At 47.3% G+C, this 23,783-nt stretch overlaps 1 protein-coding gene across 3 annotated transcripts in view; it reads left to right on the top strand.

The window, feature by feature from the left end:
- The first annotated feature begins 16,693 nt into the window (after positions 1-16,693).
- The window catches only part of ENAH (ENAH actin regulator), a 135,728-nt gene continuing 128,638 nt past the window's right edge, over positions 16,694-23,783 (top strand). For 2 of the 3 annotated variants that reach the window (XM_087859270.1, XM_087859267.1), the window contains exon 1: positions 17,280-17,359. In XM_087859270.1, coding sequence (XP_087715396.1) covers positions 17,289-17,359 — 71 coding nt within the window. In that variant the 5' untranslated portion in view covers positions 17,280-17,288. Of the gene's footprint in view, positions 17,047-17,279; positions 17,360-23,783 lie in introns of those variants that run through there. The other variant, XM_087859272.1, reaches the window with a different exon arrangement.

The raw sequence follows: 23,783 nt of genomic DNA, 5'->3' as shown, positions 1-23,783 counted from the left end.
GGAGCCCAATGTGGGGCTCCATCCCAGGACCCTGTGATCATGATCTGAGCTGAAGGCAGATACTTAACTGACTGAGCCACCCAGGCGCCCCCTAAAAAAAAAAAAAGATTGATTTATTTATTTAGAGGTAGAGAAAGCGTGCTGGGGGGAGGGGAGAGGGAGAGAGAGAACCTCAAAGAGACTCCATGCCGAGCACAGAACCTGATGCAGGGATCGATCTCACGACCTTGAGATCAAGACCTGAACCCAAACCAAGAGTCGATGCTTCACCGACTGAGCCCCCCAGGCGCCCCAAAATTTCTTTCCTCCGTCAGGCACATGAGATTTCATTGTATGGTTATATACCACATTTTGTCCACTGTTCAGCTATTGGAGACCTGGATTGCCTCCACCTTTTGGCCATTGTGAATAATGCTGCTGAACGTGGCTGAACGGATATCTCTTTGACGCCTTGCTTTCAATTTTCTTGGTAAATACCCAGCGGGGGAATTACTGGATTGTTCAGTCAATCTATTTTTAACTTTCGGAGGCACCTCCACACTGTTGTCCACGGCGGCTGTGCCGGTTTGCATTCCCATCAACGGTGCACGAGCGTTCCCCTTTCCCCACGTCCTTGCCAACACCTGTCATTTTCTGTCAAATGCCCTTTGTGCTTAACGTAGTGGTTTTTGGTGTCGTTCAGATGTTGAAGACTACTAGCTGTCAGACGCCCCTCTGGGTTGTGGGGAATTTCCTACACGAAGCCAGAGCAAGTTAAGCAGGCATGTCTCACTTTGCACAGCAGTTACGATCATAAAAATCATGTTTTCAAGGCACAGGAGAGCTCGCTATTTCAAAGAGGCCTATAATCAATTATTTGAAAAGATCTTTTTAAAAATAACTTTTTATTGGGGTACCTGGCTGGCTCAGTCAGTGAAGCGTCTGACTCTTGGTTTTAGCTTAGGTCATGATTTTGGGGTCCTGGGATCGAGCCCTGTGTCAGGCTCTGTGCTCAGTGTGGAATCTTGCTTGAGATTCTCTCTCTCTCTCCCGCTCTCTAAAATTAAAGAAATCTTTAAAAAAAGTAAATTTTTATTATAAAATAACATATATTCATTGCAGGAAATTTAGAAGTTATAGAAAAGTAAGTAAAAGAAAAGAGTGCCACTGTCTAGTGAGAGCTTTGGTTAATGTTTTTTTTTTTTAAGATTTTATTTATTTATTTGACACAGAGAGAGCACAAGTAGGCAGAGCAGCAGGCAGAGGGAGAGGGAGAAGCAGGCTCCCGGGAGCCTGACTTGGGGCTCAATCCCAGGACCCTGAGATCATGACCTGAGCTGAAGGCAGGTGCCCGACTGAGCCACCCAGGCGCCCCCTTTGATTAATGTTTTTGTGCACGTCTGTCCATTCTCTAAGCCTCCCAACACACAGCCCCCCCCACATATATGTACTTACGTGTATATAGACACATATATGTATAAGCACGTGTGCGAGTACGTATGTGTAGCTACATATGTTTGGTGCCATTTTCCTTCCATATCTTGTCTCCCCTGCTCACCCTCTTCAATACACACAGGCTTGCACCTTAGATTGTCGACTGTTCCCTAGTCCTGCCATGCATGCTCATGGATTTGTGCCTTACCCAGTCTTATTGTTAAAAATCGGCCTTATGCTGGGGCACCTGGCTGGCTCAGTCAGTAGAGCATGCATGTTTTGATCTTGGGGTTGTGGGTTTGAGCCCCACTTGAGTGTACAGATTATTTAAAAAACAAAATCTTTAAACAAGCAAATAAATAAACATTGGCCTTATTCTGGGGCTGGGGCGCCTGGGTGGCTCAGCCGGTTAAGTTCCTTCCCTCATCTTGAGTCATGATCCTGGGGTCCTGGGATCGAGCCCCGCATCAGGCTCCTTGTTTAGTGGGCAGCCTGCTTCTCCTCCCTCTGTGTCTGCCCCTGCTTGAGCTCTCTTCACTCTCTCTCTCAAATAAATAAATAAAAAATCTTTAAAAAAATCAGCCTCATTCTATTCTTACAATTTGATAGCCTGGTTTTCGCCCTTCATAATATGTTTAAGAGCATTTCCCCCACGTCATCACATTTTTAAATTATTCACTTACTTTTTAATAGCTGTATGGTAAGAATCCTGAAAAAAATGACTTCTTATCATTTGTTGGGGAGGTTTCCATGTTCTGGACTTTCTTGGGGGTACTGGAGAGTTAAAAAAAAAAATTAGACCTGGGGCACCTGGGTGGCTCAGTTGTTAAGCGTCTGCCTTTGGCTCAGGGCGTGATCCCAGAGTCCTGGGATCGAGCCCCACATAGGGCTCCTCTGCTGGGAGCCTGCTTCTTCCTCTCCCACTCCCTCTGCCTGTGTTCCCTCTCTCGCTGGCTATCTCTCTCTCTGTCAAATAAATAAATAAAATCTTAAAAAAAAATGAGACCTGTTTTTACAGGAGTCCCACTGGGAAGACTCTTTCCTAAGACTGTCACTCTCATTTTATAGATGGTGAAAGACAGACACCCAGAGCGGTAGTTCTGGTCTGGTATCTTTTTCTAAATGGCAGGAATATTGATCTGCTACATATGGAAAAGACACACGTACTATGGGTCAATTCAATGCAGCTCTTAAACTGTCAGGGGAGGAAGAATATCCCTAATTTGGACAAAATTCCTAAAAAATACAAGAGCATCCTGGAAGGTTATGGTGATATAATTCCATGAGCACCTTTCGCTTCAGAGTTAATGGACAGTTGACAGTCATTTTAACGGTTCTTTAATGTTGTCAGACCTTTGGGGTTGATGCCTCTATGTATGTCTTTTTATAGAACAATTAATAAATGTTGGCCTTGCGCTGGTGATCCTTCTGAAATGCTTGCAAAGGATATTGTTGCTGCTGTAGCTTTGTGTATTTTGGGTCTTACAAATGATTTTCCACTTACTAAATCTGAAATCCAAATTGTAGAGCTGGCTCTGGCTTTTGCCAGCTAACGAATGCTGTAACCCTGGGAAGAAGTTAAGAAGCTATCATAGACTGCTTCAATTTCTAACTTTTTCCAGGGTAATCATGTGGGAAGGAAACTTCTGGATTTATAGGTCAAAAAAATATCATAGATAATTTGCCTTATTTAAAACAGTATTTGTCATATCCCATATGGAAAAAATGTCTTCATCATATATTTTTAACTTGATATACTTGGTAAACAACCTTTTTTAAAAAAAGATGATAAATACTACAAGTTACAATTGAAGTCATAATTACTAGATTGCTTTAATTGTGACTATCCAGCTAAATAGTAGACCGTATGTTCCTAAGTACTATCCTTCTTCCCTTTGTCTTCCCTCAAACTGTAGGAGAGAAAAACCCATGACACATAGAAACATAAAGGCACGAACTCGTAGGAAAATGTGAGAATGTGCTGTTGCGGCTGTATTGTAGATTTAGACCCAAATGGTGCAGTTCTTCATTATCACATCTGCCAGCAGAGGTGAGCGAGAAGAGTGCCACCGTTTTCAACTTGTCACTTCATAATGAATCAGATGCCGTTCCTCCAAGCACCAGACTCAACAACAGTCCAGTTATCTCATTAGCGCCACTGGCCCTGTCATCCGGTTTTGGAATATGGTGAAATCGACTATTTTACTGGATTTCAAATACTAGATACAGAATTTAAAAACGTTAGACCTGGAAAGAAACTATGAGTGAGCTCTTTTACTCTCAACGTACAGATAAGGAGACGCGGGTCTCTGGAGGGTGAACGCTGGTCTCAAGGCAGGTTTTGGGTTTATTGGCTCAGTCACGCATCCCCACTGGGTCAGCCAGAGTGACCAAGTAGGAGTCAGTGTGAAGGGGCGCCTGGGTGGCACAGCAGTTAAGCGTCTGCCTTCAGCTCAGGGCGTGATCCTGGCATTATGGGATCGAGCCCCACATCAGGCTCCTCCACTGGGAGCCTGCTTCTTCCTCTCCCACTCCCCCTGCTTGTGTTCCCTCTCTCGCTGGCTGTCTCTATCTCTGTTGAATAAATAAATAAATAAAATCTTAAAAAAAAAAGGAGTCAGTGTGAAGCCCTCGGGATGCAAGAGGGGTGGGCACCACTGATGCCCTTGAAGAGCTCTACTCGGGGCAGGGAGCCCCAGGACCGGGCACCCGGTGGCCGGTAGCAGCATGTGCACTGAATATCACTGAAATGCAAGGACAGCTGGGAATTCTACCTCGGCAGGCTGGGGAGGCTTCCCAGAAGGGGAGACTTTGGAGCTGAGCTTAATGTGTTCACGTGGAGAAGAGCAAAGGACACCCCCAGTAGAATACACGACATGAGAAAGCCGCAACTCCATGAGTACATATGGCACGGTTAGGGAACGGTCAACAGCCTAAGGAGCAAGCGTGGGGAGGAATAGGGGTCAGGGAGAAAAGCTAGGGAAGAAAAATGGCAGGCAATTGGTCTTAAAGAGTCTTGTGTGGCTCAACTGGTAGACGTGTTGAATGCCATGCTAAGAAGTGTGAACTGTATTCTGAGCAAATAGGGCTCTGTGGAAGCCTTCTAAGTATGGTGATGATATGACCAGACCTTGATTTACACTGGAGTTGAGCTAGCAATTTACATTCTAGACAAGAGAGCCCAAACGTGGATGAGTGGCAATAATGAGGGACAGAGAAGATATACAGACGGCCAATAAGTACACAAAAAGATACCCAACATCATTAGTCACCAGGGAAACGCAAATTAAAACCGCGATGAGATAGCACCACATATCCACTAGAGGGGTTAAAATGACAAAGGCTGACCATACTAAGTGTTGACAAGATGTGGAGCAATCGAAACGCTCACACACGGCCAGTGGGAATGGAAAATGGCACAACAATATGGAAACCAGCTTGGCAGTTTTCTGTAAAGTTAAATATATACTAACCAGACCAGTCATTCCAAATCGAAAAACTTACCCAAAAGAAATGAAAATGTACATTCACACAAAGACTTACACATGAATGTTCATACCAGCTCTATGCATGAGAGCCTAAAAACTGGAAACAACCCAAACGTCTACCAACAGGTAAATGGATAAACAAATTATGGTATATCCACACAATGGAATAGGACTCAGCAGTAAAAAGGAGTGGTCTACCGATATACATAACAACAGGGACGAATCATACATACATCATGTTGAGTCAAAGAAGTTGGTGCAAGAGTGCAAGCAGCATGATTACATTTACATGAAGCTCTAGAAAAGAAAATCTAATCTATGATGACACAAAGCAGACTGGTGGTTGCCGGGCTGCAGGTGAGGGAAGGAAGCTAAGAAGAGTCACAAAGGAGCTTTTGCAGGTGATGGACTTTTTCTACTCCTTGATTGTAATGGTGGTCACATGGCATTGAAATTTGCCCAAACTCGTTGCAATAATGTACGCTTGAGGTGGATGCATTCTATTATATATAAATGATAACACAATAAATTTTCTTTAAAAATAATAAATTTGAACTTGGCGGATGAAATAAACTAAAAACATGGGAGTTGATCTGATTTTACAGGCTTTCTTCTCGGTTCTATTTAATTATGAATTGATGTCTTAAAATAAGCCAAACGGACACAGACAGAAACAAATACAGAAAGGACCTCCTGTTCCATCCAATCAACCAAAGGGAGAGACTTTTACAGTAAAATTCAGTAGCCAATATAATAAAAAGCCCCTGTTCCTCACAGTACCAAAAAGCAACTCAACTAGACGTTAATAGAGGAAATCATAAACTCCACTAAAATTAGAAATAATTTAAGGATTCACACACCATCTCGTACCCATTTGAAATGTTATTTTTATCTTTTTCTATGCTTTAAATGCATCTCTCCTCTCTTTATGCATTTAGGCTTTAAACCATTGGGTTACCTTTAATACTGCTGTTTAAGGAAAATTTATTTATTTTTAAAGATTTTATTTGAGAGAGAGAGAGCATGGGGGGGGGGTTGCAGAGGGAGAGGGAGAAGCAGGCTCTCTGCTGAGCAGGGAGCCCAATGCTGGGTTCGATCCCAGGACCCCCAGATCGTGACCTGAACCGAAGGCACACACTTCACCCACTGAGCCACCCAGGCGCCCCTGTTTAAAGAAAGTTTAAAAAACTTGTTCCTTTTTATTTTCATTTTTATTCTTACGTTCATGATTTTTCTTATGTATCCAGGTGAGAAGAAACATGGAGGGGCACCTGGCTGGGTCAGTTGGAGGACCACTCGAATCTTCATCTCACGGTCATGAGTTTGAGTCCCGCATTTGGTGTAGAAATTACTTAAAAATAACATCTTAAAAGGAAAAAAAAAGAAATGTGGAGAAGTAAAATATGGAGGGAGATGAAATGAGAAAAAATAAAGAGAGAGAGACATTGCCCAGAACTTGGTCCATAGCCATGATGCCATTATTTAGACTTTATTCTGTTCTTTTCCATCTTACTCCTTAAATGAGTGATCCACTGGGAAGTAGCAGAACTTGGTAAGGAAGCCAGAAGAATTTGCAACGGTCTTATTTCCAGGTTCAGAGAAAACCCCCTCTCTTCTTTCGAGGAGCCTCCCTTCTCTCCCTGCAGGGGTCTGGTTCTAGGAGGGCTCTCTGGCCCACGTGGGCCCCCAGCCAGACTGTGTAGGGGCACACGACCTGAGCAAGTCAATCGGGGCTTGTCTCTGTTTCCCCCCGCCCGCAGCTCATTGGAGCAGAGCAGTCCCTCTGATGGCCAAGAAGGAGGGGAGCCAGTAGGTGCTGGCAGCTGTCATTATAGCCTTGTGAAGAAGCCAATCTGAGAGGAAGAAGCCAATACTCGGAGGGTAAAAACGAAAGACAGATGAGGTTTTGACGCTGTGAGACACCAGTCATCCTTGCCTTTCCCAGGCTTTATTACATGAGAAGTAATTCCGTTAGCGCAAGCTGGCTGTCCATTGCAACCCTTTAAGAGGGAGTGTTTCACATAGGTCTCGTGTCCTCTAGCACCCATGACAATGCAGCCGACCTGCTCAGGGCAGGGGAGAGTGACTTGGGACCCTACTGAGAAAACCACTGAGGGATCCTCCGGTGCGGGAACATGTATGTCGATACGTAATCTATTGGTTTCCGGGACCTCTCCCGGACCACTTCGCCCCAAGTATTTGTAAAGGGCTTCCCTTTCCCCCCTATTCGTCCTGGCTCTTCCCTCCTCCTGACCCCCATGTCCACTTCCATCAGACCTGTGTCTTGAGCTCTAAGGTTGCTTCTTACGGCCTCCTTGGATCTTTCCCATACTCTAGCTTCGCTGCAGTCACACCCCTGGACTATTGCCCGGTCCGTCTGGAGGCCAACATCTGAACTGCTCTGAGACCTCCAGGAATATTCGCTTCCTCTCCTCTTCTCTCCTTGGAGAGAAACGGCCTTCTCGAACGCTTCTGAGGGATGACCTCAGTGTCTTGTTCAAGTTGGAGAGAAACATGGGTTTTAGCCAAACTCCCGCCTGGCTCCTTAGCCAGACAACGGTCCCTCACTGAGAACCGTGCTAAGTGACTCTGCCGCGTTTGGTGGACTAGAGGGGGTGTTTACCTCTGCCACCGACCTGACGGCCTAAGAGGGGTGCTGTTCCCACTGGAAAGTTGAACTTGAGCATCAGCAAAGACTCTTCATGTCTTGTGGACCAGCTGGGCACAGTTTGGACCGTTCCCGAGAGACTTTCCTAAGGATTTGTGGATAACAAAAGGACACTAAGCAGAGAGCGGAATAAGAATGTGGGCCGCTCAGCTCACAAGTTGCAATTCTTGCACGTGACCTCCGGAGCTTCTGTGTTATCTGCACATTGCTGGGCACCTCTACGGCCTGGCACTGTCATCATTTTGCTTGTACTTGCCTGTCTTGCATTTCCTGCTCTCTTCTGCCCACAGAACTGTAAAGTATAATAACCAACCAACCAGCGAGGAGCTGTGTTGTCTCCACGTGGACTCAGGAGTCCCTCGATATCAGAACTTGCACCAACGTGGACATCCTTCAGGTGGAGCGAGAGCTTCTGGAAAAAAGATTCCCTCCGCAGGGCTGCCACCAGTGTTGTACTCGAACACCAGGGGCACTTCTTGAGGAAGAGAATTAGTGTATGAGTTCATCTTGCTGCATAACAAACGGCCCCATATCTTCAGTGGCCTTAAAACGAGAACCGTTATTTCTCAGGGTTCCGTAGGTTGACTGGGAAGTCATTCTGGTCTGGGTCAGCTCAGGGGGGTTGGATGGTCTAGAACCCTCATTTACAGTCTGGGGGTTGACAGGCTGTTGGTCTAGGACCTCAACTTGGGCAACTCTCTTCTATCCATGTGGTCTTTTGTCCTTTGGCAAACTAGCCCAGCTTCTTTCATGCATCTATCTCATTTTTGATTTCCAGAGAGCAATAAGTAAGGGCAGGCCCCGAGGAGCAAGCCTTTATAAGTCTCTGCTTGTGTCACATTTGCTATCGTCTCATTGGCCAAAACAAATCACATGACCAAGCTCAGCGTCAGTGTGGGAGACCAATCCAAAAGCACGGATATTATTATGACTATTGTAATATTATCTATTAGTATAAATAGATAAATATTATCTATTAGTATATAATAATTTATATTTATTGAGACCATTTTTATAAAAAAAATCTCACCACAGTGGGGTGCCTGGTTGGCTCAGTCAGTGAAGCGTCTGCTTTCGGCTCAGGTCACGATCCCAGAGTCCTGGGGTCGAGACCTGCATCAGGCTCTCTGCTCAGCAGGGAGTCTGCTTCTCCCTTTCCCACTGCCTCTCCCCTGCTTGTGCTCTCTCCCTCTCTCTAACAAATAAATAAATAAAATCTTTAAAAAAACAAATCTCACCACAGGGTGGACCCATGACTTGGTCCTGGCCGACTGGAGAACCTCTTCACTCTGGCCACAGTGACTGGTTCAGGATCGTTGTGTGGCTCCACTTGGTCTGGAGTCCTTGCTGGTTGGACAGACTGTCCAGCTTTGGGATCACAGTGCTGGTAGAACGTGAAATCGAATATTGTACTTTGGGAGAGAATAGGTCGGAACGCGAAGCTGGAGAGGGTGACATTGAGCCCTGCATCTAGCTATCTAGCTAGTCTGAAGATGATACTTGAAATACACAGGGGTGCCTGGGCGCCACACGCGGTTGAGCGCCGACTCTTGGTTTCGGCTCAGGTCAGGATCTCAGGATCGCGAGGTCCAGCTCTGCCATCAGCGTGGAGTCTGCTGGAGATTCCTTCTCCCTCTTCCTCTGCCCCTCCCCGCTAAAATAAATAAATAAATCTTAAAAAAAAGAAGAAGAAGAAGAAAGAAGAAATATGCAGCTAAATTTCTTTTTTTTCTCTTAAGCTTCTTCAAATTGGGTTTCTGTCTGTTGTTGTCAGAATCCTGACAGAAGAACCCGGCTGGAAGGTCAAAGCAGAAAAGCCCCTTTTCTTGGATACGTTTGCTAGCAAGGATGGGGTAGTTGCGTTGGATTTAGCATCAGGGCTCCTTCGCTGTGTCCTCTCACTAGAAACCCCATTATTAGGAGAGGATTAAGTGCTCCGTGTGCTATGGATTGATGCCGGTTGAGCACAGGTCAACCAAGAGATCAAATCGCCCCATGTCAATAGCTTTTCCATTTATGCTCACACCCAGACTGGTTTAACTCCTCCTTCCCTACTTGTATCCCCCCATCCGGTCACAGAACAGAGTTACTCTGGAAAGTTCCGTGAGTCAAACCTGACATAAACTATGCACTTGGCTAGATACATCAACTTTCAATATTAAACAGACTGTCCGGTGCTTGGGATACCAGGGCAACATGAAGAATCACAGGCCAGCTGTCTTAGGGATTGTTTCTTAACTTAATTTGGGCATCATTCACTAAGAAAGGAGCACCAAACCAGCCTTGACACTAAACAGAGGACTGAAGATATAAATAACTCAAATAAAGCAAGTTGAAACTATCATCTCATTAGTAGTAGGAGAGAAAATAAGGTGAAAAGAAGGAAAAGACCAGACTGTGAACTTTTCAAAGGAAATATTGTTTGCATGTGAGAGACACCGAGTAAATTCAAGTTGGGTGAGATGCTCCGGGAAGGCAACATTGCAAAAAAAACCACACGAAATAAGAGCTATTTATTTATTTTGAAGATTTATTTATTTTATATATTAAAAAAAGGGGGCACCTGGGTGGCTAGTCTGTTAAGCATCTGCCTTCAGCTGAGGTCATGATCTCAGGGTTCTGGAATCGAGTCCCACATCAGGCTCCCTGCTCAGCCAGGAGTTTGCTTCTCCCTCTCCCTCTGCTCCTCCCCCTGCTCATGCTCTGAGGGGGAAGAGGGACAGAAGGAGAGAGAGAGAGAGTCTCCAGCAGACTCCCCACTGAGTGTGGAGCCCGACCTGGAGCTTGATCCCAGAACCCTGAGATCACGACCTGAGCCAAAGTCAAGAGTCAGAGATTAAACCGACTGAGCCACCCAGGTGTCCCCAAGCAGGAGCTATTTAAAGAAAGTTAATGCCCAGATGCTTGACAGATATGAAATGCCCCCTGAGTTAGACAAGAAAGCATGGACAGGAAGCTAAGACAGTAAGTGGGGCTGCGTTCAAGACCTTTCCCTGACATACAACCATGTCCATCGTTGATACATTCTTAGTGAGTACGTCAGTCCTAAAAAAAGTCTTTCATGAGAGGATATACCAAGAAGTAGATGAATCCTTTTCAGAGATTGTAACTCTCATCCTAGACTTTCACGCCTGATTGTTTTGCGAACGACCAAAGCTCCAGAGAGCATGGGGTGCCCCAGGGGGTGTGGTATTCCCCATCTAGGCTCTCTGATAACCAACCGGAAGATTAATAAAGAGAATGTAGACACTTCTCTAGGCACCTTTAAAAACACACTTGGTGGTGCCTGGGTGGCTCAGTCGGTTGGGTGCCTGCCTTCAGCTCAGGTCATGATCCCAGGGTCCTGGGATTGAGTCCCACATCAGGCTCCCTGTTCAGCGGGGGAGCTTGCTTCTCCTCCTGCTTGTGCTCTCTCTCTCTGTGTCAAATAAATAAATAAAATCTTTAAAAAATAAAAATAAAAAATATAAAAACACACTTGGGCTTGGGCTTGGCCTCGTTTGTTGATTGCCGTGAATTCAATGAAAAATGGTAGCCAACATACACCAAGGGTTTCCTTATGAGTTTTTGGTTCACCAAGTTGGTTTAAGAAACTGCTCCTCTAAGCTCCATACCCCTCTGCTAGTTTTGTGCGTGGGACAGCGGAGGTGAAGGTGGTGAGCTCAAGGAGTGAGTTATCTCCCTTCACTTCTCAGTAGCGTTATTATTCTGGAAAACAAACGAACAAACGTTATGAGAGGTCTCTCATTTGGAGAGACTTCTTTGAGTGTTTCCATTGCATGAGGTATCAGCATGGGAACTCAGGACACAAACCTGTGCCTAAGGGTCCCGCTGGGTGACCGGAGTGTCATGATTTACCAGGTGGCCTCCTGCCGTGGCTACCTGGGGTCGGTAAGGAAGAGCTAAGTGACTTGAGAGAGTTTTGTTTGTTTTGCTTTTAAATATGTTAGTCCCTTTTCCTAAGTGGACCATGAGTCATTTTCTCTCTTACTTTTTAATCAGAGGAAGTGACATAGATGAGGCTATCTGGTGCACGACTTGAACGTGTGGCCCGTGGAATGGCCTTTCTGGCTTTCTCAACTGCTTAACCTTCCAGCTTCACTTGCGTGAACTGCGTGCCCAGCAAGGATGGCCATAACGGGCTCCACTTCCCAGGAATGTTGGGAGGATTAACCGAGGTATGTAAACGCCTCGAGGGTTAGCAAATACCATTATTGGTGAGCCAATCACCAAGCCACACTCATCTCTCACATTCCCGTGCCTCCAAGACCATTAGTTTTTTTCTCAGACCTAGAGCCTATCCACATTGGCTTCCATCTAAAGCAGGAATTGTTAGCACAGACAGGAGAGGGGAAGGATTCTGCCCTTAATTTCCTTAATTTTTGATTTGCAATTCAATTTACAGCGAAGAATTTAGCTGCCGGCTACCTGGCTCGAGGACTCAATCTCTTCTTGTACGGAATGGATATGACATCACCGTTTTCCTTCAACGTAAGTTGGTGCTAATGATCAAGGCTTAAAGGCACTAAAATGGGTGGAGTTGCTGCTTTCAACTGTAGGAAGCCTTGACCAGAGGCTGGATTTTGACATTAAACTTAAGGAAATGAAGATTCAAAGATCATTTCTTGAACTAGAATTTGGTCAGGTCACCATGCTTAGCAACAGTTTCAAAGAGAAAGATAATCAGGATTTTTAATGAACTTTGCAACAAGCCGGCGGTGTGAGAAAAGTCACAGACGATGTGGTGTGAAGCCTTATGAATTCATTTTGGACAGTTTGTTCAGGACACAGCCTAGTGGTAATATCTTTCACCTCTACTGCGATTAGGCAGAAAATCATCTTTTCTTCAGTAACTTTCCTCCTGATCCCCTTTAAGGAAAGATTCCAAGGTCAGTTGTCACCCGATCATAATGTCCCTAACATGATTGGTATTCTCGAGTCAGATTACAGTAAATGGGACAAATAAATCAATGCAAATGCAAGAAAGAGGGAAACCACTAGTTCCTCCCAAGCTACCGGCAGATCTCAGAAGACGTGAGAGTTCAGAATCAGATGGTGATGGTGCGTCTTTTCAACCCCGTCTGTAAAGCACCATGATTTAATTGTTTTCTATAACTGTAGCCCACCTATAAAAAAAAAAAATCTTAAAAAAAAAGGGGGGGAGGGCACGTGGGTGGCTAGGTCAGTGAAGCATCTGCCTTCGGCTTAGGTCATGATCTCAGTCAGGGTCCTGGGTTTGAGCTCCACATCTGGCCCCTGCTCAGCAGGGAGCCTGCTTCTCCCTCTGCCTGCTGCTCCCCCTGCTTGTGCTCTCTCTCTCATTCTCTGACAAATAAATAAAATCTTTAGAACTGGAGCCCACCTGCCGTATTCTTTAAATAGCAGCTGTGGCTGGGCGCCCAGTCCGTTGGGCATCTGACTCTTGGTTTTGGCTCTGATCATGATTACACGGGTCGTGAGATCAAGCCCCGCTTTGGGCACCCCACTCAGCATGGGGTCTGCCTGAGATTCTCTCCCTCTACCCCTCCCCCCTCCCAATATATCTTTAAATCACAGCTGTGGCTGAATTCTGTGGAAATAATGTATTGCATTTTATAGAATATGGTGTCTACCAATTAATGTTACTCCAGTGTGACAGTTCAGGATTTAGGAATCTTCTGTCAAGTTTCCACAGTGAAGTGCTAAGAAAAGAGACTCTGGGAAGAGGAAATGAGATTAACTGAATAAATCCTAATTTGGAAGGGAGAAAAATGACAAATGGGAGAAAAATGCAAATGTCAGAGGCAAATACTTTCCTCTCATGTCTATGTCTTCTGATAATATTTTAGGACCCAGATTATATATGGGCAGCTAGAGCTGAACGATGAGTAAGAAAAATATCTTGAATCCTACTGGAATATCATGTTCTACATTATTTCTTTTTTCCATTCTTGGAGAGATCAACAGAAAATATGTCGTGAACTAATTGCCCCACACAAGAAAAAAATACTGATACATAGAAGAAGAAAGTGTACAGTCACAGTCACTCTAAACTACGTGCTCTTCCTCACCCGTCCCTAAGTAACTCCTTACTTTTCAGGGGAGAACCCTTTTTTGGGTGCTGGGGAGACCGTGCCTACAATCCTTAGCACTGACTTCCTGACTGGTAGCGTTAGTCACGCATCCTCCTTATGCCCATAAATGGAGGACAAGCCCACACTGATGCTATCAGACGGATTTAAACAAGGCGTGTTCTGAGAGAACCCTCCGAGCCAGACTGACAACACCCCTGCAGCAAACTCGTCTTCAGCAGAAGCATGGGTTTTGTTTCATCTTACGCCTGGGTGCACACTGCTAACAGATGCGTAGCCCAGCATCAAGGCTGTGACTACCTAGGGCTTGGAGCCGACCTCCTACAGTCCTACTCAGCTGGGGTGTTGCTGGAGGAGGGAAGGAGGAGGCTCATACACTCAGCATTAGGAAGAGAATCCATTTCTTTTGATGAATAGTCTCCTCCTCATCTTCGATTAGAGCAGGCAGACCTACCTTCCTTCCTTCCTTCCTTCCTTCCTTCCTTCCTTCCTTCCTTCCTTCCTTCCTTCCTTCCTTCCTCCCTTCCCCTTTCAAACATCTGGGTGCCTACACAAAGGCCAGGCATTGGGCTTCTGGCTGGGCAACCCTTGTAAGAGGTGTTCAAACGATTTTCGCCATCCAGCCGAGCCACACATAATCCCAGCTCATTTTTAAGCAGGGTTTATGAGAAGAGAATCAGCTTTAACTCTTGACCACTTCACCCCATTGTTACTTTTGCCATAGTTACGTGGTACGAGGCGGTAGAAAGAGGACTACACCTGTCATTGGAAATCCTGGGTTTAAGTTCCACCACAAAGTGGCTGTGGGACAGTAGGCAATTTACTTAACCTCTCTGGGTCTCCTTTTCCCCTTTTGGAAAAACGAGTGGGAGGGACTTAAGATTCTTTCCATATCTAAAATTCTTTTATTCTATATGGCAACACATTCCACAAAGTTTCCTCTGCGACCAGAATTCGTCTGTGATTTCCCAGCTCAAAGTTTTTCTTTGCCCCTCTTTGACTGTTCTACCAAATATGATTGAGAAGCAACAACATTTTGTCACAAGCAACAGATTGCCCTGCCACAGAACGCCTTTGGAGGTCGGGCTACCCATTGCAATATCTAAATCCAAGGGCAATGGTATGACCAACTTGCGAGCTGGAGAGCTGCCACTGCCAAAGGATGGAAATGGTTGTAGGCAGCCAAGATTCTTGGCTGGTACATTTTTAATAAACGTAGAAAATAAGAGCAGCCTTTTCCACTCGGATTGCTTAATTTGGTGCCCATACCATTGGAATGTCTGCTGTTAGGATAAAGATGATGTGATAGATTGCTTACTGAGTGCGGGGTGGATTAAATTTCACAAACGAGAAGTAGGTTATGGAGTCATCTGGAAGGCATTTTCTGGCAGGAGGTGGTTTGAGGCATTACAGCAAAATCTCCACCCCCTTTTGGCCCTTTGTGAGAGTTTTCCCTGAAACATAAGCTCTGCTGGATGTACTGTAGTGCTGTGAATGGACTAGGGCAAAGTGGTGCGAGTTCTTTGTGGTCCAGTATGTCTTGTTAATACCTCCCCCAAGATGGTTCAGTGTGTCTTATTACTTTTCCAAGGAAAAAGCCTCCGCAGCAAATGGTCTTTGGTTAATTTGGAGGATCCTCTTTGAGGTTGTGTGTGTTTTATGCTTATGGTCCGACGATGAACCTCATAGTTAGGGTCTCTAACGGTGCCCAGTGCACGGACTCCGCCAGTCCTTGAGCTCTCTCCCCGTCTCTGCTTGCAATATGGCAACAATATGGCTAGGGTGTTCTCTCTCTCGGTGCTTGGAGATCCCTGCATAAAATACTGTGTGGCGGTAAGCTGTAATTAGGTATGTGGGTGGAAATTAGTGTTCTCCAAGTACACCATGTTAAAGCAGGCGCACGGAGCTTTTTACAACCTGCGGCCACCCTGGTCCTGTGCCATAGCTGCAGGTCACTGCTTCTATAGGGCTGTCGGTTTGAGGCTGCAGCTTCCGAAAAGAAAATCACTCAGTATCGAGTCTGAAACCAGGAAGCTTTTTATAGTCAAAACTGGGCCGCACAGTTCCATTATAGACGAGTCAGGCATTGACCAAGCATGACTGTCACTCGCTCGCTTTTCTTTTGGAAGTGCACATGATCTCGTGTCATAACTACAGTTGGAATTGTACGTCCATCTTAAAATAACACACCGAAACTTTTGAATAGATTCCTGGAGTCATGCTAGGTCCTCCATTTTGGACCGGATGGTGCGGCAATGGGAACCCGGTAGCAGGGGACCTTTTCCATCCCAGCCGCCTTTTGTACAGTCTACCCACCCCCCCTCGTCGGGACTACAGGACGCCTGCCATTTGTCCGGTCTGATTCTTACTTGATTAGTGGATTTGCTTTTGGAGGCCGACAACCTCCCACACCATAAATTCTGCCTTGCTGGAGGCCGGCCCCCGCCCCCGTGGCTTTCCACGAGTTTGCTGCGCCCGCACTCCACAGCTACCTTTCAAAGCAGGTGACTTGGGAGCCCAGTGAATGACGGGACCCCTGATCCCTTGTGGCGGGGTCGCCCTCCCGCGCCCCCCGGCGGCAGCCCCCAGTTCGCGACCGCGTGCGCTCGCCGATGAGGTCATGCCCGCCCCCGGTGCGCGTGTCTCCCGGCTGGTGCGGCGCGCGGGCGGCCCCGGAGGACAATGCGGCCCCCGCGTCGCGATTAGGCGCCCCACCCCCGCCCCGGCGCCAGCCCGGGAGCCCGCAGCTCCCGCAACCCACGCAGCCCCCCACAGCCCCCCGCGGCCAGGGCGCCGGGGAGCGCAGGCAGCGGGCCCGAGGCCACAAAAGGACTCCGCCGAGCGCGTTCCGCAGGCCGGCGGGCTCCGGCGGCCGGCGCAGGGGCGCTCCCGCCCCGCCCCTCGCCGCGCGCCCCTCGCCCCCGCCCCAGGAGGGAGGGGGCGGGGAGGGGGGGGAGGAGGAGGAGGAGGAGGAGGAGGAGAAGGGGGCGGGGCGGGAGCGAGGGCGGCGCTTGCGTGCTCCCTGGCCGCGCGCCCCGCCTCCCCGGCCCCGCGCGGCGCTCGCGGCTCTCCTGCGCGGCTGCGGCGCCGCCTGTACTCGGCCCGGCGGCGGGCTTCCTCCCAGGGCGGCTGGGCGCTCCTTCAGCGGGGACGACGCGCAGCCGGCGGCCCGCCCGCCTCGGCGCCCGACCTCGCAGTCTTGCGGCCTCCGCCGCGTCTCCCGCGCTCGGCCGGCGCCACCGCTTTGTGAGGGGACATGGTGTAGCGCCAGCCGCCGGAGGAGGAGCCGCGCGCCGGCCGCCGTCCGCCGTCCGCCAGCCGCGTCCCCGCCCCCGGAGGAGAGGCCCCGGCTCGCGCCCCCCGCGTCCCCGGCAGCTGGGGAGCCGCGGGCCGCCGGCACCATGAGGTGAGGGTGAGGGCGCGGGCGGGGGCGGCGGGCCATTGTGCGGCGGGCGCCGCGACCCCGCGGAGGCCCCCCACCCCCGGCGGGCGCCGCCCGGCCTCGGCGCTTCCGTCCCTTTGTCCCTCGGGCCTCGCTCCGCACCGGCAGCGGCCCGGCGCTGGGTCTCGTCGCGGCCCTGCCTGCCGTCCCCGAGGCCCTGCTCGTCCGGTCCCCTCCCCCGCCCGCGCGCCCGGCCCGGCCCGGGGATGGGGATGGGGAGGGGGTCGCGGGCCCCGGCGTGCGCGTTGCCGGGAGACGGGTATTGTTCCGGGCGGAGGTGAGGAGTCGTGCGCCTTCCTCTTGGCTGGAACCGGGGGTGGGGGGTTGGGGGGCAGAAAAGTTTGGGAGCTCCGAGTGTGCGGTAGCGGGTGCTGCGGCGCGGTGGGCGGCGAGCGCTGGAAGGTGACCGGGCGCCGGCGGGGCGGGGGCGCGGGCGCGGCGCGGGCCTGCGTCTGGAGGGCGCGCTGGCCTCCGGGACGGCCGCTCCCCTTTCGCTGCCCGCGGGGCGGCCCCGGAGCCGAGGCGCCGGCGTGCGGTCGGGAAGCGGGGTTGCGGTGGCCGCGCCAGGAGCCGCGGGGGTCTGCGTTTCCCCCCGGCCGGCCCTGCTCCTGGGAGAGGTTGCGCGGTGATGCGCCGCGCTCTCCGCGCCCGGGTCCGGTTGGCGCCCGCCGCCCCGGGGGCTGGCGCAGGACTCGGGGCGCGCTGGGCCCTTCGCGCGTCCCCGCGGGCCGGCCTCCGGGCGCCGCCGCCGGGGGTCCCGCGGGGGACTACGCTCCGGCCTCGGGGGGAGGTGGTCTCTCGCTGCCTCCGCTGCGGAGGCCCCTTTGTGTTCGAGATTAATGGCCAGCCGTTGCCAAGACCTTCATAACGCAATACAATGAGATCTCAGCGATAGAGCCTTCAGATTCCTTCGCTTTGGCGAGAAAATGTCATGTCATTGGGATTCTTTCTCAATTTAAGTAGTTTCCATTTTAAACGCTAGTTTTCTTTTTTTTATCGAGCTTGAACACTTTCCCATTTTTATTTTTAAATATGTTTTTGTGTGACATAGCTGTATTTTTCACTTTAGCTTGCTGGAAATTTGAATTCTGTTTTCTCGGATTCCAAGTTACAAGCCTTGATTTTGTTGGCCTTAAAAATGTGTTTAATGCCGTATCTCTAAGTGACCCCTTTTCCTTAGTCATTCCACACAACTTATTTTCAAATGTAATGGACCAGTTTAAAATGTAATTATGGCGTGCAAACCGAAAAACATAATCTCTGAAAATACGGCTGGAAAAACTTGAACCATGGGTTTGAGCATGGGTTTTTTTTTTGTTGTTGTTGTTTGTTTGTTTTTTGTTTTTTAATCCGGGCACTGATGTCCTTGAAAACGCAGGAACTGTTATAAAACATAGGTAACGTTATATTTTCTAATACCATGTAATGTTGATTTCTGTTTTAAAGACTCAATGCTGTAAGGAGTCTTGCAGACCAGGAGTTACAAGGTCCCCCCCCCCCCCCGAATTTGGGGTAAATTTATCTCAATATTGAGAAATGGAGAACAGCGAAAACTGGGGTATTTTAAAATAAAATCATAAAGCTTTCTGATTTAGAGGTTATGAACCAAAAAAAAAAAAAAAGTAATGTTTTGGGTATTTAGTGAAGTTTGATCATTGTCCTGTGTAGTTGCCAGTCTGTCACAGGTAAATTATGTCTTCACTTTAAAATTCCTTTTCTAATGCAGAGTACTTTGTAATTTCTAAGCTTCTTGCTCTGTTCTTTACTAAATTTGGAGAGGGAGGATCATACTGATGCTTTCCAGTAGCATAAAAGCCAAACATGGTGCACAGGTCTGAAAGGTTCCTTCAGGTAGTCCCCAGCCATTCTTTGTAGGCCAATTCTGAATAATTGAAGAGCACAAAAGAGGATCAGCTTCTCACTTGGTAGCATTGGATTATTTGGTAGGTGGTTTGTGCAACTCTTGCGTACACTTTTCCTTAGACCCGCGGGAAAGTAGGCTGCTTTGGTGTGGAAGTGAAAGGTTCTTGTGCGGGTACAAAAAGCTTTGGGATATTTTGGTGCTTAAGAAAGGGCTTTTCAGGTTATATTAATATTTGACTTCATCTCAGTGATTTTTTAAGTCCAGTAGAACATAAGTAGTATGGTATTAAATTGAATCTTTATATTAAGGAGTCCTGATGGTTTAAAGTCCATCCAGAAATAGGAATGCATGGGCAGGAATTTCCATTAAGTTGGTCAGAATTCTGAAGAGAGAATATGATGAGTGTGTTGCCATTGAAGTATTTGTGATAAGATCTCTCAGATGACTTCAATTTCAGGAATAGCAGGCTCACTGGGTGTAATATTCCGAGGCAGGAGGGGACTGGATAATGCTTTACATTCCTGAGACAGTCACAAAGGCATTCTACACATGTAAAAAGCTGCATTTGGAATTACTGGTTAATACTTTGTTTAAAGAAGATTCTTTAAGAAACGAGAAAGTGTATTTTCTTAGACAAGACAGTGAAAAGGTGGAGGCCCCCAAAGCTGGTAGTTTTGTTACCGTAACACCCAGCTTCTTGGTTCTCCTTTTTTTCACTTCTGTAATATTTCGAAAGTATACAATGATTTGTGTTGGAGGTAGGTGTGTATGTATATATGTAATATTAATAGTGTGTAGGCCTATTAAATGATTAACTTTTTTTTTTTTAAGATTTTATTTATTTGACGGAGAGAGAGGCAGCGAGAGAGGGAACACAAGCAGGGGGAGTGGGAGGGGGAGAAGCAGGCTTCCCGCTGAGCCGGGAGCCTGGGGCTCGATCCCAGGACCCTGGGATCATGACCTGAGCTGAAGGCAAACGCCTAACAACTTAGCCACCCAGGCGCCCCTGATTGCTTTTTTTAAAACTAGTTGGTCACTCAAGATTTTTTTTTTAAAGATTTATTTATTTATTTTAGAGAGCACACAGGCAGGGGGCGGGGCAGAAGGAGAGGGAGGGAATCTCAAGCAGACTACGACTCCCTCCTGAGCACAGAGCCCAAGGCAGGACTGATCCCACCACCCTGAGATCATGACCTGAGCCGAAATCAAGACTCAGAGGATGCTTAACCGACTGAGCCACCCAGGCACCCCAGATCTTTTTTTATGGAAGGAGGAGCTTGTCTGACGTAACACAGTTGCATGTAGGCTAGTGGGTAAGAGCTCAGAAGATTTTTGGATTGACATTCGTGGGTCCATATTACATGTAAATAGTCCATGCTTCTACTCACTGCTCTGTGACTTTGTCACATTGGAAAGAAAAGGCGTGGTAGGGTTGTGAGGGTTCATTGAAGCCACTGACTAGCTGGAGAACCTGGAGCTAATCGCACGATTTCATTGATCCATGTCTGTCTTTTTTTTTTTTTTTTAAGATTTTATTTATTTATTTGACAGAGAGAGACAGCCAGCGAGAGAGGAAACACAAGCAGGGGGAGTGGGAGAGGAAGAAGCAGGCTCCCAGTGGAGGAGCCTGACGTGGGGCCCGAACCCAGAATGCTGGGACCATGCCCTGAGCTGAAGGCGGACGCCTAACCACTGCGCCACCCCGGCTCCCCTCATTGATCCATGTCTTAAAATATGTAAAAATGGGGATGGTCTTTGGGTAGTGAGGGTCACATGATCGTGGAAGAGAAGATGCTGGTATGCTGTATAGCAGCGTACAGTTATGTTGCTCTTCTTGTTTTGGGGCTTAGCTCTGTCTTAGACTAGTTATATAAAACTTTTGGGTAGTCTGCTTTACCTTTCTGGGACTCTTCTGGTTCAAGGATGGTAAGTAGGTTACATTTTGCTTATCTTCTCTTGGTAGTGGCTACCTTGTTGATACGGACATAAATGCATTTCTGGGCTTGGCGGGAAAGAGTGCGTGATGTCCTCATCATCAGGGTTTGATTGGGACCTGCATGGTCCCAGAGAGTGGCCATGGGAGGGTTTCCTGGAATGCCCCTTATCTGATCACCTGATGCAGTCCGGCCTTCTTATTTCATAAGCCAGGAAACTAATCTTTTACTCTTTCCTTCCTGTGTGGATATTTAGCCTTTGAAATACTTGTTATGATTTTGTTACCTTCCTTTATGGTAATAATAAGCATTTAGAGTGTGGTACGATCAGGGCTCAGAAGATTCAGGATTTGCTCGTTAATTGAGCAAACTGGTAAAACTGGAGATAACCCTGTGATTTCACAGGTTTGTCGTGTCCAGTGTCACGTGAGATATCCATGAAGGGTTGCAAATTCTAGTGCCTCCATTCTCACTGGTCTTCATTTATACTGTAGTTCCGGGGTGTCTGACTTTCCCACAGAGGTTTATTTTAGGGGCAGGAGCCAAATTTGCATTTTTGGGGAAATGCCAGTGCTTTGTATTTAGGCGTTGGTTTGTTTTTAGATGTTTATCAGGTGAATAAATCTTGATAACAGTTTGGATGGATGGAGAAAATTTACTGAAGTTTGCACAGTATTCAAAGTTTTGGATACCTTGCTAGCCCAGTTGGAGTAAGCAGAATAACTAGGCAAACCCCATTTGGCTGGTCTAGAAGAAATGACATCCCAGACTGATGGTTTTACCCTACACACAGCTTAAATCTAGGGTGATTGTATAACTTGTAAAACAGCCAGTAAGAAGGATTTGGGAAAATGTGATTTCAATTTTTCTGTGGTCGTGGGGGAGGAAGAGAAGTAAACTCTGTTTGTGTCAAAACAAATCAAACCTCCCCCCCTCAATTGATGGATGGGATTGAGTGTAAGTAAAAAGTAAAAGGAGAGAGTCTGAGCTGAGCTGTACTTCAGTAGATGGTTCCCCGAGTAAAGGTTTAGGAAGCTTTCTGGAGTAGAAAGCAAGAAGGGAATTCTTTGTCAACCATCTGGGATGTAGTCCCAGATTTATCTATGCCCCAGTCATTCCCCTGTGTTCCCACATACTCTCTATTTTTTTGCCTTTGCATTTATTACATTGTTTTATAAATACCTGGATCTATCTGTCCTTTTTCATTGTAAGCTCCTTGAGGGCAGGGACTGCATTTTTATGTTTATGGTATCAGTAAAATATTTGGCAAATGGAGGGTGCTCATGCCAGTGTTTGGCTTTGGGGTATTTGGGGTATTCTTTTCCAGAATATGTTCACTGGCAGTAACACCCGGAGCACCTGTAACATTCTTTAAGCTGTGCTGGGTACTAAAGGGCACATCATAGTATTTGGCATGTAATAAATGTTAATTTAATTCAAACAGAAGCCAGTATCTGGACCACAGGAATAGCTGTAGAGTTTGTGTCTTTTTCAAACACAGAGCTCAGACATGACAAAAAGAGTGAGACTCTGGGTTGTCTAACTCCAAAGCCCTTTGGGGGATACCGGGATCCTGCACTGTCTCCTTACATTCTAGATTAATAGAAGGGCCATCCTTCTGTTTCTCATCTCTTCGATCATGGGATTTGCAACTGTTTTTGAGCAGAAAGCTTTTATGTGTCTCTTGGGTTAGCTTATTTCTGCTCCACTTAGTGCCTCCTTTGTTGTGATTCTTACCAGTGCTTAAAATGCCAACAATTGGATAGTTTCTGATACTCACGAAGAGGATGTATTTCTCAGCTCAGGCTGCCATAACAAAAAATACCGTAGACCGGGTGGCTTGAACCACAGAAACTTACTTTCTCAAAGTTCTGGACACTGGATGTCTGAGATTGGGGTGTGGGTGTGGCCGGGCTCCGGTAGGGCTCCCGCTACCTGCTGGCAGACTGCCTTCTTGCGGTGTTGCCCCATGGCCGAGACCTATAAGGTCACCAGTCCTATGGATTTAGGGCCCCACCCTCATGACCTCATTTAAGCTTAATTACCTCCTGAAAGTCCTGTCTCCAGATATAGTCTCATTGGGGGTTAGGGCTTTAGCCTGCAAATTTTGGGGGGCAATTCAGTCTGTAGCAGAAGGTACCCAGATTTTTTTTTGTCCTTGATAGACCTTTGATGGAAGAAGCTAATCTGTATAATGTTTAGGCGGTCTGTAGATAGGTTTTAAGTAACTCTACACGTAAATGTTATTTGCTAAAGAAAATAAATGAGGGAGCTGGTTTATACAAGAGACCTCATATGTTCTAGAAATTTCTGTACATGGGGAAGCTTCTGTTTTATAATGATTCTAATAAATTTAATTACCATGTAGCTTTTCCAAAGAACCATTTTGGTGTGAAGCAGTGTCCACGAATCTGAGTGTACAGGTGGGCACGGCAGAGGGTGGAGTGACAGGCTTTGAAGTCAGCCTGAGTTTGGGTTCTGTTTTGACAAAGATGGAGATGCTTTTTTGCATTATAGAATTGTTGGCAAAATTTGATCAGAAATTATATAAAACCCTGGCATGACACTCAGCACATAAAACGGACTTGAGAGGAGTAAATCCCTTATTTCTATGAAACTCTGACGTCTCTTCAGTTTGTGTTAACAATGTGAAAAACCATGTGAAATGAGACAGCTGCGTTAGAACACAGCTCGGTAGTTCCTTCAATAGTGAAACATAGAGTCGCTCTTGACCCAGCAGTTACGCTCCCAGGTGTAGGCGCCAGAGAAGCGAAAGCGATGGTCTACACAGGAGCTAGTCCACAATGTCCACGGTGTTATCGGAAGAGTCAGAGCGTGGAGACAGCTCAGGTGGCCGCTGAGTGCCGAACAGCTCGTCCACATGTGGCATATCCACACTGCGG

This window comes from Ursus americanus, chromosome 2 (genome assembly GCF_024610735.1).
Source record: "Ursus americanus isolate L20-20 chromosome 2, mUrsAme1.1.p, whole genome shotgun sequence".
Classification (NCBI taxonomy): Eukaryota; Metazoa; Chordata; class Mammalia; order Carnivora; family Ursidae; genus Ursus; species Ursus americanus.
Note: the sequence above shows the minus strand (reverse complement) of the source record. Positions and strands in the feature narration are given on the sequence as shown.